This window comes from Thunnus thynnus, chromosome 17, assembly GCF_963924715.1.
Source record: "Thunnus thynnus chromosome 17, fThuThy2.1, whole genome shotgun sequence".
Lineage (NCBI taxonomy): Eukaryota > Metazoa > Chordata > Actinopteri > Scombriformes > Scombridae > Thunnus > Thunnus thynnus.
The window spans coordinates 5,885,101-5,900,501 of NC_089533.1; the positions used below are offsets into that span (position 1 = coordinate 5,885,101).

The window sequence follows — 15,401 nt, forward strand, 5'->3', positions numbered from 1 at the left end:
ATCTCAGTTGCTGCCCTCCGCAGGTCAATCTTTAAACAAGCTGGATTCTCACATCTCACAGCGTATTCAACACTCATAGCAGTCAAAGAAATGAAAAACAAATCTTCCTCACAAGGTCATGATTGTTATGTCTCGAGCAAGATAAGGCACATTTATTTGTATAGCACCTTTCAAAACCAAGGCATCTCTAACAACTCTGCTTTACATAAGATACAAAGCATATAAAAGAAACAAAAGGTGATATAAAAAAAGGCATATAAATAGGATAGAATAGATAAAACTAAATAAACAGAGGTATAAAGAGTGCAGTGCAGTGCGAGATATGTTTAAAAGAGTTTAAAAGAACTGAAAGTTGAAGCATACCTCAAATTTGTTCAAGATATGATGTGATGGAAACCTCGAAGAATAGACTTTACTTTGGTCTCAGACAGAGTTTCATTGTAGTCTCTTGCAAGAGGATCATTCAATACATGCTCAAAGCATTCAGAGAAGCGATAGAAAGGAGCGAATGAGCCACTTCTAGCATGGAGTGAACAAATCAGTTCTGTGAGATAAGTGAACACCGATAACCTTGAGTTTGTTTTTTTTCTGTCATACGTCTAACAGAGATAACTCTCCTGCAGCTGCTATTGCCTTAATTATCTGGCACACACACAAATATGATTTTTCTTGCTAAATATGGTCTTGTGCAATAGGTTTGAGGAACATCTGTAATTTTCCACTCAAGCGGAGAGACTCGGACGGTTCATATCACAGCAGCAGATCGGAAATGTATTTTGGCCCTAAACTGTTCAGTGTTTTATGAACTGATAGCAGTATCCTTGACACACATGCAGCCAGTGAAAAATCCTCAGAATTGGAGTGATATGTTTTACTTTCTCGGTCTGACAATCACAGTTAAATCAAACTGTCTAGATTGTTCTTAGTTGGGTCTCCAGCAGCTGCATAAGCTGCAGTTTACTGATTGACATTTTAGGGAGACTTGTTAAGACACTAAAGGTAAAAATTTGTGGGTGAGGAGAAGGATTTTAAACTCTATTCTGGATTTTACAGGGAACCTGAGCAGAGAAGCTAAAATGGGAGAAATATGATCTTTTTTTTTTCTAGTTTTTGTCAGTACATGTGCATATTCCACAGCATAAACTGGAGGCTTTCAATTTATTCTTGTGCGGCCGCTGTTTGCATTCACTTTATCCCAGTTGCATATCTATCAAGCTACCTACTTACTATAAATACTTGGAGGCATAAGGTCATCGCTGAATATTATCTTGGCTTAAACCTCTAAACCTCACTCTTTGCAAGTGCTCTGCTTGTGGCACTTCTCGTGAGAAAGGTCATCTGTTATTATATCCGCCTCATATCCATCTGAGGGGCATCCTAAGGTGGATAGAGCAACAGGGACAACAGAGTCTTCTTCAACAGTAAAGTCGAGAATCTCCTGACCTATAGGAAGACGCTTTACAAGACTTTTAAAATCCTAACTGACTGTGAAAAGACTTAGCATCACGTCGTTAACAGCAGACTTTTACAGATTACATTAACACAGACACATTTAGGACAGCAACTAATGATTATTTTCAATATCAATTAATATGCAGATTATTTTCTTTATGAATCAATGAAATGTTAAAGATAGTGAAAAAATCACATTCACTATTTCTTCGATTTGCTTGTTTTGTCAGTGCAAACCTTTAAGATGTTGAATTCTCTCATATATGACAAAGAAAAACAGTAAATCATCTCATATGAGAAACTGGAAGCAGAAGCTTTTTGAGCATTATTGCTTGAAAAATGATGCTCTGTTGACCAGCTTGTGATCATGTTCACATTTGTCCACACTGTAGTTATAAAAATCTAATTTGTCTGATGTAACTGTGATGCTCAGACAAGTCAGTCAAGCGGAAAGATTTGAATCATAAACCTGAACACGTTCTCCCGACAGCAGAATTGATGAATGCTATCGCAAGACCCGCTGGACCGTTGACTGTTTACTCTTTGACTCAACAAATCTGTGACATCTGAAACATTCATTCATTTAACAGTTGGCTCATTCTAGGTTAATCTTTTTGTAAAAGTTTTGCAAGGACCTTGATAAAATCCTGCAAGATGTGTCCAAAAGTACAGTTTAGACTCCCAGGAAACGTGAAGACATGAAGCTTCTGACGGATGTTTGTCCTGGAACTTCATGGGAGTGTTTTTCTCCAGAATACTACTAATAAACAGAAGTACTTCCAGGGTAAGTGATCATATAAGTCTTTTATTGTGTGATCATCTCTGTGATGACATTATAGCCATGTTTTAGGCTAAACTTCCCACGACAGACTGAGCGTATTGCTCTTTTATATTTGAACTAGAGCTCTCTGCAGGAACGCTGGGAGATTTCTAAGTGCTGTTGAGCCAGATCTCCAGGAGATGTCAGCAAATATCTACAGTAAAGTAAAGCAGATGGCTTTTATTTAACAGAGAGACAAGGTTACAGATTGTAACTTCAAGGGCCTTTTTCTCACTGAGAGCCAGAAAGCCTTGAGATGGTGAATCCACTGTATGTATATATTAAACTGTAGTTACATAAGAGAAAAGCTCCAAGGGAAATAGAAAAGTCTTCCTATGGGTACTATGTCCTTCAGGCCTGATATTAATGAAATATGAAATTTAAATGATATTTAAATGAACATAACATGTTTTTGATTTGATACTTGTAACATTGAACCTGGTTGTCAGGCTTAACTGGTTTTCAGGTTTTTTTCTATCCAAGTTCTTCCCCCTCCAGAACCCAAAATACTGAAAACAAATGCATATAATTAGGTCCTTACTACAGCAGCTACAGTATAGGCATACTAAACTGCTGTCAGATCAGTACAATACACCAGCGGCTAACCTGTAGTTGTAACACATCAGCACACTGTGTTCTGTGTGTCCAACAATAGCATCTACTCCCCTGAGGCAACGCCAGCCAGTCAGCTCAGCGCAGCGTTCAGCAAAGGGCTTCAGAGCTCATCAAACTCAAAACCTCCCACAGAAACAATGATCCATATCAGTTTAACCCAAATTCTTAGGGAGGGCAACAAGCAGATTTTCCTCGTGGGCTTCCAATGACGTAAGAGAATTTCATCGGGTGGGGGGGGGGGGGGGGGGGGGGAGGTGGAGAGGAGGGTTTTCTGCCCAAGGCTACCCTCTAGATGCAGACATTAAAATCCCGCCACAGAGCTTTTTATTCTGACTGAGCAACATGGCCAAATTAAACTGACAGAACGGATAGTGGATTTCTTTTTTTCTGTGCATGTATGTGTGTGTGTGTTTGTGTGTGTGTGTGTGTGAATGTGCATGCGTAGGCACCCCTTTTACTTTGCAACTCTGATGCTTTGTGCTTCTCAGAGGGATATACTGCGTGTCTCGCTGCTTTGAACTTCAACACACACAGTACCAGCAGTTGCCAAGCAATTACAGAAAGCCTGCTCTCGGGGTGTGCCTTTGGAAAACCAGACAATATTTTCTTTTTTTTTTTTTCCCCTGTTTTGTTTTTTTTTATATATTTGGTCAGAGGATGACATAATAAAATATGAATGAGAAATATGTTTGGTGCCTCGGCGCTCCACGTCTGCGAGGTCCAGGTGGTGTGGTAAAGACAATCCGTCTCCTGACCGTGGTACCCAGCTGGGATGCTGAGGGCCAGATGGTCTGCTCACAACAGGTAATCACAGCCAGCATGCTGATACACTGACATCCACACAAATGGGTTACCAGAACTACCCAATGCATTTGGGATGCCGGTCTCTGGGGATTTTTCTATTGAGTCTGGCACCGGTGCCGTTCGGTACAAGTAGTGAATAATGAAAGGAGCTTAGATATGGATTGTTACTTCCTGAAATGTTAAGCTTCCTGCTAGCATTCCTAATGATAACAGAGATGTAATGAAAAAGGATGTTGCAAAGAAGTTTCTGTTTGTAAAGGTGAATATCATCAAGTTTTACCATGGAAGTAAGTTATAAAGAAGGTCAGCTCCAGGGGCCCTGCTCTTATATTAATACACTGTTCCCCCGCAGAGTCGAGCTCCTTTAATATTCCTACCGGTTGAGGTTTCCACTTACATGCATTCTTTGAATTCATTATTTTTGAAAGGTTTCGGGTATTATTTATAGTGTAAATGTTAAAAACTGTATACGTGGCATAATAAGTGGTCCTTTAAAAAGGTCGGAGTCCCTTTGCGCAGCGCTTTCAAGATGAGAAAAAACAAAGAGTTTGGAGTCCCCGGTCATGAGGAGTGTAGGTGGTGTGCAGGTGATGTCGTGGCATTGAGTGAATTTAAACATGTTACATAAAGATGTAGATTTTGGCTACGTGCAGATGGTGCTGTCAAGAATTGTAAAAACCAAAGTATCACCCAAAGCTACTGCATTCATCTTTAATGATGCGAGGGAATTCATTATCATTATGCATAATAATCAGATATATTAGCAATAAGGGCTAATGCCTCGCTGTCAGCTTACTTTAGATAAATCCCTCCAGTGTGATACAAACAGCTTTATATTGCACACCTCCCCCAGTCTCTAACTTGCTCCCCCCCACCTCCCTCTCTGCCTCTTTCAGCTCACTGAACTGAGTGAAATGTCTTTCCGACTAAATGATTTTTTTTTTTTTTTTTGCACGGTGGGAACGTTGCCATGGAGACAGCAGTACCCCCCCCCCCCCCCTTTCCCATCACCCCTCCCTTCATCCCTCCCCTCCACCCCCAACCCCTCCTCCCCTCCCACGTTTCTCTCTCAACAGTCTACAGCATTAAAGCTTTGCTAACTGGTGCGTTGTCACGTGTGTGTGTGTGTGTGTGTGTGTGTGTGTGTGTGTGTGTGTTTCGCTGTTCTTGAACTGTTAACTGTCAGTTTGCTGCAGGTGCCCCATGATGAGTGTGTCTATATACAGAACTATCCTCCTCCACCTACTGTCTCCGCTTCTACACACAACCATACACATCCCGCATCTCCTCTCCAGGTTTTCCCATTTGTGTCCTCCTCCTCCTCCTCTTCTTCCTCCTCCTCCTCACTGGCATTCTCCCTCTCTTCATCCTCCTTCATTTGTTTAATCCTCTCCTACTCCTCCTTCTCTGTCATCCCCCTGCACATCTGAGCTGGGTCTTCCTCCTCTCTCTCTCTCTCTCTCTCTCTCTCTCTCTCTGCTCTCTGGTTTACAGCAGCCCAGGAGTTGCAGATTGCTACCGGTGGGCATCTTCGCTTTAACGGGAGATAATAACCACATGACAAATAATATGAGTGTTTTAAAAATAAAGCGAGACAAAATAGAAGTAAGGAGGCCAGATGGAGGAAAGCACACACAGGGCAAGCAGCCGTGCTCCATTTTGCATTTAGGCAAAATGCGGCCACAATAAAGAATTCATGACAAAGTGGCTGAATAATTACACACGACTTAATGTACTTTCTGCACAGGAGAAAGTCAAGAGAGCTTGGTGATAAAAAAAAAAAAAAAAAAAAAAGTTGGGTTCAGGCTTCCTCTGTCCAGGTAGAGTGTCTTACCTTCCATGCCTGAGTCAAATATAGACTGTGTATATGTGAAATGCTCAGGGCTTTCCATTTTATATATAGCATACCGCCTGGCAGTGTGTGACAGTAGCTTCCTGCCTCCCAACCCAGCGGATTCAAAGAAGTCAGAGACACACAATACTGGATGATACATATCCTTTATTTCCATTATCATTGCTTCAGTCACACTGTTACTTACACATTCACCGACATCCTGCGACCTGGTTACAGCTGTCCTGACTGAAACAATCGCCCTGACTTGAACCTCTCACTCAAATTCTCAGTGTTAACCAATAAAAAAGTAAACCTCTTGAATAAATTATATATAAAAAAAAAACCAAAAAAAAAAAACAACCCAAAATCAAAAAGAAATACCAATTCGAGAAAGATAAATACAGCATAAACAATGTTATTTCATCATTGTTGTTTTTGACCACAGAGATAAAACAATTGCTAGGTCTCCATTGAGTCATCATTAGTAGTATTAGTATCAAGTTCATTGTCAGATTTTGCTTAAAGCATCACTTATATAATTTTTCATTGCATCAAGTTGACATCATTCATGTTAATATAAGCATGCAAACATGTTTCCCCATGACCATTCAGAACTGCACTAACACGAGAAGACAGCGAGAGATAGAGAGAGAATAGAGAGGAAGGAAGGAAGGAAGGAAGGAGGAAGGGGGTGTCATACGTAAAAAAAAAAAAAAAGAAAGAAAGAATAAAAAAAAAGAGGGCAAGATGGAGGGATGTGAGATAGAAGGGGAGTTAGAGCAGTAGGAAAGGTAAGGATTGCTAGAGGAGAGAATGAGTAATCAGACGGTAATCAGACAGACAGAAACAGAGAGAGTGAGAGAGGAGGAGGAGGAGGAGGAGGAGGAGGGAGGGAGGGTGGAAGAAAAACAGGGAATGTGCTGGTTCCACTATGAGTTTTGTAATCTATCACCAGGCAGTAACACAAGGGCTAAATAGGGTAGAGAGAGAGAGAAAGAGAGGGAAAGAGAGAGAGAATTATGGGGCTTCGAGACCAATGGCTCAATACCATATCTACTTATAAAAGCTGATCAATAATCCCCCCCCGACGCTGGCAAACCACACAGAATACTTGCAGGTATAATACGGGATTGTGTGTCACCTCCCGTACATATATATATATATATATATATATATATATATATATATATATATATATATATACCCGATTAAGTACACCGGTAAGTCTCACTGCACTTCCACGGTCCAAAAGGTAAAGAGAAAGAAACTAGATCCCTCTACACAACTACACACACACACACACACACACACACACACACAAACACTCCTCCGTTAAAAGGTGAGCGTGTGTGTGTGTGTGTGTGTGTGTAATGTGTGTGTGCGTGTGAGGAGAGGATGAGAGGGAAATGGCGACGATAGCAATACAAGTAGCTGTAGTGAGGTGTTGTACTGTTGTTTTGCTGAGGTTACAGTAGTAGTCGTAGTAGCGGTGACAGACATGGCTTTATAAGTCTGTATATCAGGTTTTACACAGGAAGTGCAGAAATCCCAGGCGCTTGTTTTTCTCACAACACCTCCTCCTTTGTTTTCTTGCTTTTTAAGGGGATCTAAATTTGTCCTGATCTGTAGGCCGTTAACAAATGAGCCTCAGATGGTTTTTTTTTTCTTCTTCTTTTTCTTTTTTTTTGTGTTTCTTCCCTTAAATTTAATCAAAACACACCCAACGATTTAATTTTCAATCACTGTGCCATCTGGTTTTTTTTTTTTTTGTTGTTTTTTTTTTCTTCCCTCGGACATACAGTACACAAATTACTGAAAGAAGTACACAATCAACACAGTTACTTACATCAGGCAAAGGGTTAGAGAGGAGGGCGGAATGATTGGCAGCTGATTTCAGAGACGACATAGACAATACAAACTAATGTCTATGATAAGACAGTGTTTCCCCACCTAGTGCAATGAGGCACGTATAGTACACACACATTCTCACACACCACACACACACGCACACACACACGCACACACACACACACAATGGCTCCTTGTAAAGACACGTAGACAGAAGACACGTTTGGCTCCGAGACGAGCGTTTTTAGTCTGTGGATGCCTGGGATTTTGGGGAGCGAGGGAGGAGAAGAAGACAGAAACGTGTCACACACAAGGTCACAAGTGACACACAGGCATACACACAGGCATACACACACACACACACACACACACAGACGCACACGAATACAAAACAAACACACACCCACAAACACGGAAACACACACTAATAAAAGCGACAACGGACGTGTGTGTCCTTCTAAAGTCTCGTCAGGGACATGATGGTGGAACGATTTTTCTCAGTCGAAGCCGGACGATGATCTTCTTGAGAAAAGAAAAACAAACAAAAAAAAAAAAGTCCCGGAATGATAGAAAAATAAAACAGAACGGTGGATATCCTTCCCGTCGGGATACATCCTCCAGCGAGTGCGCTCCAAACAGATGCTGGTCCGATTCCTAAACACAGGTTTCAACCCGTGTCGTCCTATATATTAGGAAAAGTCTTCCAGTTTGGCCAGTAAGCCAGGGACGATCCAATAGTCTATGTCTCTCGCACCATCTCATCCTCAGTGGAATTTAAAAAAAAAATGGCAACTCTTTTCCTGATAGTTATATGTATGATGTATCACACAAAACGACAGAGCAAAAATAATCTGGAAAAAATTAAAAAAACTCGGATGAGCACCATGAGAATCGTGACGAAAAAGCATGAGGAAGAGGGACACATTTCAAGGTTGCGTAACATGCTTAGACTAGTGAGTCTGTCCTCATTTTTCCCGCTCCTCTGACATCAATAAAGACCACCGGACGCTTCGTCGTCTTTCCTCTGGAGAAAAATAAGCCTGATAAGTCTAAAAACCAGAGGGGGTACGGAGCCTGGAGAAGGTGGTCCAAAATGGCCAGGAGAATCCGCCATGGATGTTTTTGTCCTGCTAAATACTACATGAGATGTTTTCCTATACAGTACGGTTTATACTGTACACCAGAGTTGCAAAGAAAAATATCGACATAGTGATTTTCTTCTTTTATAGTCTGTACAAGGGCATGAACCTTTGGTCCTGGTTGAAATGACCATTCTCAGATGGCTTTCTTTTTTTTTTTATGTTTTCTTTTTTTTTTTTGTTTGTTTCTTTTCAAGAGATAAAAGTTTATCACATCACACTCCTCCTAGATGAAATACTACACTACTCTGAAGCACACATGGACTACACACATACTACAAACTCTGTGTGTGTTAGTGCGTTTGTGTGTGTGTGTGTGTGTGTGTATATGTCTGTGTGTGTGTGTGTGTGTGTGTGAGTTATATGTATGTGTCACTTGCCAGAATCCAAATTTACACCCGATATCCGTCCTGCTGTTTCGTTTAGTGTCGGCATGTGTTTGTAAATGTGTAGTCTGATGCTCAAAGTGTAGCTTGTGATGGATATTTTTAAATTTTTTTCGTAATGAATTAATTTTAACCCTGGCTCGGTAACGGCAGCAGAGGACTTGGAGGATTCATTAGCAGGAGCAAAACAGCACTAGCAGTTGGACACTAGCAGTGTCTCCGCGTCTCTCGTTTCTTTGATGGTGAGAATTATTCACAGATGAGAGGAAAGAAAGGAAAAGTCTGGAGCTGGAGAGATGATAATGACCTGAGGAAAGAGAGAATAAGGGAGAAGAGGCAGATTAAGGAAGAGAGACAGCAGGGGGGGGGGGGGGGGGTGAGAGAATACATAAACAGTATGCAGTACTGTAAGTCTGAAGGGAGGAGGGGTAGATGCATTACATAACCCATAACATCTAGATTATACAGATGCTTCTGCCTTAGAGCTCCTACATCTGACAGCTCCGCAGCCTCCACTTTATCACACACTCACAGTCAGGTCATGCTTTTAAAGAATCGACCAGTTTTCCAGTGTAAATCTGACTTGAGAGCATATGCTGCCGAGTATGTGGATGTGTACTATATTTTATTTATAGCGAGTCCTGTTTACATGCAGAAATAAGAAGGTGTTTGTCGATTGTTTGTGGAATGATGAAACCAATTCTAAAATATACTGTCACCTAGAAAAAAACAACAAACCAGTTCTACAGTGTGAAAGGAGTAAGATTTAAAGCAGAAGAGGCTCACGTTTTTAATCGGAGTGAGGACTGTCCACCACGATATGCGGCTTAGGGGAGGGTGTTGTTGCACTCTTTGACATAAATGTACCAATTGCTTTTTCCTGCAATGGAAAAGAGATTTAGGTCATGTTAATTCTTCACAACAGAACAGAAAGAAACCACTTCATATATTCACTGAAGTACATTACTGTGTTCTTTTACCACAACTAGCCTACTGTCAAGGCCAAGTTACGCTCAAGAAGAAGCATTTTTATAGTGTTTACAGTTGTTTCCGAACAGCTGCGCTCAAAAGTGGAGTGAAAAGCTGCCTGTCATAGAAACAGGGAAGACAAAATATTGCTTAAATAACGAGGATAACGGTTTCAGACTGTCTCTCCTGGAAGGCGTTCATAGTGTTGCTTCTGACACAGCGTGGCACTTCGCATAAGAAGTGACAGAAATAGTTGTGTAAAGAAAGGAGAAAAAAAAGAGGGCTTGAGAGAGAAGTTTGAGGGTCTAAAGATAGAGGATGCTGTACGGATTGTAAAGCACGTCATATTCTGTGAGTCGGGAAGGATTGTTGGTTTGGAGAAAGTTACGGATGTTGTCGGACACAACCGCTCCCAATCCGACGTCGGAAAGGTGTAAAGGAGGAAGCTATTCTACCATCTGACAAGTATTTCTGATGGCGTATATACAAGCCTTTATGCTATAGCACCACCACCACTTCCATTATTATTATTACGACCGTACTTAGTGGTGGGGGAATAAAAAGCAGTTATCAATACACATTAGGAAATATGCCAAAAGTCGGGTGAGCGTTCCCATGGAAGCGGCAGGTATCAGGCTGTCGTAAATCTGCTGAACCCTCTGACAGGTGACACCATTCTCTCATCCAAGCAAAGAGCAGATACTTGGAGGCCTGACCTTGCTTTATATCTACACTATATCTGCCCAGGTTAACCTACACTAGCTTGATAATCAGTTTAATCTGAATGTCATGGCTTTAACTAGCCACTAGCTATGTCAGAAGCTTTACACACCAATCTCTGGACCTTTACATTGTGCTTGAATCCATCCTTACCCAACAAAGGCTCAGCTACCACTACCTCTAATCATTATCTTTGGTTATCATGGCCCACAACAACAGGAGAACTAAATATAACACACATTTGCTAGGAGATTGTACTCGTGGTACACACAAACACAAATAGAGTCACGCTCACACACACATGAACATAATTGATTATATGCACATTACCTCCACAAGCTGATGCCAGTGCTCTATTGGTTTGCGTGGATTGGCCAGCATGGCCGCCCAGTGCTCCCTCCCAGGACCTTCAGCTTCACTGCCCACACGGCACATCCCTATAACCTCGTTATGACCGATACTGACACGCAGCGAGGGACGTGAGGATGGACGAAGGATGGACGAGAGAGAGCAGGAAGAGGAGGGAAGGAAAGGGAGGGAGCGGGGATACAATAAAACAGGGAGAGAGAGAGAGAGGACTTGTAAGATACAGACAGAGTGAGTCTCATTTATCAACCTTGAGTACTGGGAAAAGAGTACAACGGCTGTAGAAGGATATTGAATAGCAGCTCACAAATACACACAGTCCTGTATAAAAGCTTGTTGTCAGCGGGGGAGCAGGCACGAGCACAAACATACAAAAGCACACAGGAGATGCCAAATGGAGGGCAGACTACATAATAGGGCGGTTGTGCGTCTATACACAAACACATCAGCCAGCCAAGTGTTGCTGCGAGCGAGCAGACAGAGAAACACTGGCAGGGTTACACTTCTTCCTTCACCATTAGCATAAATCATGCTTATTCATGAGGTGCCTGTCTATGTAAAACAGGGGACGTCCACCAGGAGGCTGACTCATGAGGGGCCCCCCTTCGTCGTGTTCAACACAGGCGCGCGACATCGTCAAAAAAAGGCGTCGGCCCCAAAAGCAAACAGCAAACATCGCGCCGCATGTGCTAACACGCGTTCAATAAACAAGCGCTCTTCACAGTAATGATCGGTTCCATCTTAAAGCCCCGGGGCTGCGATATAATAACAGCCAAGCTTCCTCACCAGTCATAATCCATCACCGCGATGATGATGGATACACTTTCTATGTTTTCGTTGGGGATGTCAAACACCAGCGCCTCGTTGTACGTGGGGTTCAGCGTGTTCTTCTTAATGGAGGTCTTCCTCTTTTTTAGCCTGCGCCCGTCACATATCAGAGAGGCCTTCACGTACGGGTCTGAAAGGAGGAGATACAGAGAGAGAGAGAGAAAGATATGGAGGGAGGGAGATGCAAGGAGAGAAAATGAGGTAGGAAATGATGTAGAAGGAAATAGGAAGAGAGGGGGAAAAAAAGGAAGTGAGGGAGGTGAGATGAGAAGCAGCGAAGAAGAAAGAAAGAGAGAGAGAGAGAGAGAGAGAGAGTGGGGGAGGAAGCAGAGAGAAGAAGATAAGAGGGGGACTCCTGCGAGCGCTGTTCGGTATTATGCTCACAGGTATCCGTGTCTGTAACACATAAAAGGCATGAAAATCAAGTCACCTTGGCAAAGCTGGATTAAGAACACAAAAGGAGAAAAGCAGCACAGGTTGAATCACTTCAGTTATCCATTCAACATGTGCAGCTCGGTGACAGCAGCCAGGCAAAACACACACACACACACACAGGCATACACACACACACACACACACACACACACACACACACACACGACTCGGGGTTTATGCTGCATTTTTAAGCATCTTTCAGGCGCTGCAATCATCTTGGGATCACTGTGGTAATAATAACTGCGTGTGGTCATTATCATTTGAGATCTCGTTTAATCTGAGAGGACGTTGCAATCATCACGTCTTTAAGTGAAGGATAACTAGAGAATAAAACGCCTTTGTTAATACAATAATTAGCATCAGCAGTCACATTTCTTGATATCTGTCTCACGAGTGAAACTATTACTGTTTTTTTGTTTTTTTTATCTCTTTGCGTCGGCTCGCTTTGACATAATTGGTGCTAAAACTGCAGGTGATTTTGCTCCCAACCAAACACGCTTTAACAATTTTTTACTGGTTGTGTTTGTTAAAAATATACTTTACAGCTTCAGGTAATATATTCATTATGCATAAACTCTACCTCCACTGCTGGAAGTTAAAAATCCACCCTGAGATTCCCTTTCATGGTTAGAAATTATTAATCTGGTGATGTTTGGTGCATTCAAGGAATTATTTAGAGAAGATTTAATTTACTTTTTTTGCACGTTCCCTTTAACATGCAAGAAAATGCAACATATTTTGTCTGTTGAGGCTGCTCCTGAAGGAGAAACCTTTGCCTCTGTATTTGGTGCTACATGAAAGCTCTTGGAGGTTACTCTTTTCTTCTCAGGAACTGGCACCAAGTTTCAGTAATGATGTTTTTTTTATGAAAAATGTCTCTCCATGGCTCCATCAGAATGACATATCAGCCTAAAAGAGCCCAGGAAAGCAAAATCACCAGTAGCAGTTTCTTTTTCAGATAGTGTTAAAGGGGACATTTCATATTTTTTTCATGTTATTTTTGTTCTGTTTGGATGTTGAACGTCTATATTAAACATGATCAAAGGTCCAAAACTTGGGGTGAACATGTATAAAATGCTTCAACCTGCTCTGCACGCTTTGTTTGCCTCTACTTCCTCCCCATGATGACGCCATATTGTTCGTGCTTGCCAACAAATGGTCGTCCACTCTGTAGCCTTTGTTGCTAAGGTTGTTGCTAAGGTTGTTCACTTCTCCGCTCATGTTCCAGATCAGATTTCGGCTCGAACACGTATAGATGTATTTGATAAGTTACCATTTCAAGTAAAGAACGAGAAAAAGAAGTAAAATCTGACTACTATTGTTTGTTTACGTAGCCTCCCGGGCTTCCTGAAGCTGACCAATCAGAAGAGAGTGGGCTCATGGGGAGGCGGGCCTTAAAGAGACAGGAGCTAAAACAGCCTGTTTCAGACAGAGGCTGAACTGAGGGGCTGCATAAAGGACCAGTACAAGATAAATGAGGATTTTTTTTAATACATTTTTTCATGAATATGTTGTTGTTGTTTTTTTGCACTGTAAATCATGCAAACATATTCCAGTAGAGCCCCAGAATATAAATACAGACATGGAAATCTGCATGATACGTCCCCTTTAAAGCTGTTTTCCTGTCGTATTTTTCCTTAAATGAGTTCTCAGTCAGAGTCCTTGCTATGTGTGTTAATCCCTTACCTGAGAAGCCAGTCAGGTCCATGGCTTTGAGGTTGGTGGCCTTGATGACTGTAGCGGTGAGCCTGCCTGCGGTGGGCAGGTAACACAGCGAGAAATTAAGCTCCCCGAGATCAGCCTTCTCCTGTAAGTCACCACACACACACAAACAAGGATTAGAAATGGAGCAGGGCCACTGTGATTACACACACACACACACACACACACAGTCAGATAGGAAAAACTCAAAGATATCCTTTGGTTTGTTATGATTGACTGTGGCCAGAAAAGAGCCACATCTATGGCAGATGCCGGGTGACAGCAGGTCTCTTAATGTGGACGGGCAGAGTGTTTAGGCAGTGGGGAAGTGCCGTCACTGTAAATGAATCATATGCCAATCTGACGATGTCCCCGAGTGGAGGGAAAGTGTTAAGTAGAGGTGACGATTCTCCAGGCTTTCTTTTTTTTTTTTTTTTTTTTGTACATCTCTCCCTCCTCTCCCATCTACTGATCTTCTTTCTGCCTGTGGTCCATGCCAAAAATCTTTAAGACTTTGCTCTGTCTAATTTGCTAATAGTCTTCTATGAATATTTCATATAAATCTACTTGGACACTGCTTGATAAAAAAAAAAAGTTTGGATGTGACCAGCGGTGCCTTTCCAGCAATCTATCTGGACTCTCCTGAGCTGTTCTTCTCACATTACCAGATTCTGAATGAATCCATACTGCTTACAATTACCAATCTGCACAATAATACTCCATTTCAGATATGATGAGGAGCAACACACATCAAAACCTGCATCTTTAAACTAAATTGAACATAATATGAGCAGAGTGTTGTACTGATGTTTGCATATATGTTGTTGCATTTATATTTATCATTTAGATTCACGCTCCCATATGACGTTTCATTCATTTTCTCCTTCTTCTAGCCTGTGTTTCTGATTCATTTTCATACCGTTAATGCATGAATTTCTGCTTCACTTCTAGAATTGAAACTGTCACTTGTGTCAGCTTTGATATGCTCCATCCCTGCTTCAATCCTATTTTTCCCTACTTTGGCCCATAATTTGCAGCTGCAACGGCCTCGTATCGCCGCGAGTCTCATTGAAATTTCATCTACTCCAATCTAATCGAACGTGGGCATCTTCTCCTCCGGTTGAATGCTAGTTATTTCGGCGCCGCCGTCCTTACCGCGGTGCCCTCCACGATGTCCCTCCAGACGGGTTTGTCCCCGCTGCCCTCGCTGAAGTCCAGCAGGTTGTCCACCACTACCTGGCCGATCAGGTCGTGTCTGGAGAAGCGGTCGAAGTCGTAGACGGAGAAATGCAGCTTCCTGGAATGTAGCTCATTCAGCGGCACGCCGAACTGAAACGTCTCGTTGAACACCGGGTTCAGGGTCTTTCTGTGGACCTAAGAGAGAGAGAAAAAAAAATGAGAGACAGACTTTGAATTAATTTTTTAGCCTAGCCGCCCGTCGGTGCCTTTCATGTGAACACGGTGTTCACAGTTGAGTCTTTTAC

General features: G+C 42.1%; 1 protein-coding gene across 2 annotated transcripts in view; it reads right to left on the bottom strand.

Moving 5' to 3' along the window:
* Window positions 1–5,670: 5,670 nt before the first annotated feature.
* syt3 (synaptotagmin III) overlaps window positions 5,671–15,401 on the bottom strand; it is a 37,648-nt gene continuing 27,917 nt past the window's right edge. For both annotated transcript variants that reach the window (XM_067570518.1, XM_067570517.1), the window contains exons 8-13: window positions 15,073–15,291; window positions 13,903–14,023; window positions 11,740–11,911; window positions 10,918–11,047; window positions 9,685–9,778; window positions 5,671–9,205 (exon numbers count right to left, since the gene is read on the bottom strand). In XM_067570518.1, coding sequence (XP_067426619.1) covers window positions 9,689–9,778; window positions 10,918–11,047; window positions 11,740–11,911; window positions 13,903–14,023; window positions 15,073–15,291 — 732 coding nt within the window. In that variant the 3' untranslated portion in view covers window positions 5,671–9,205; window positions 9,685–9,688. The remainder of the gene's footprint in view (window positions 9,206–9,684; window positions 9,779–10,917; window positions 11,048–11,739; window positions 11,912–13,902; window positions 14,024–15,072; window positions 15,292–15,401) is intronic.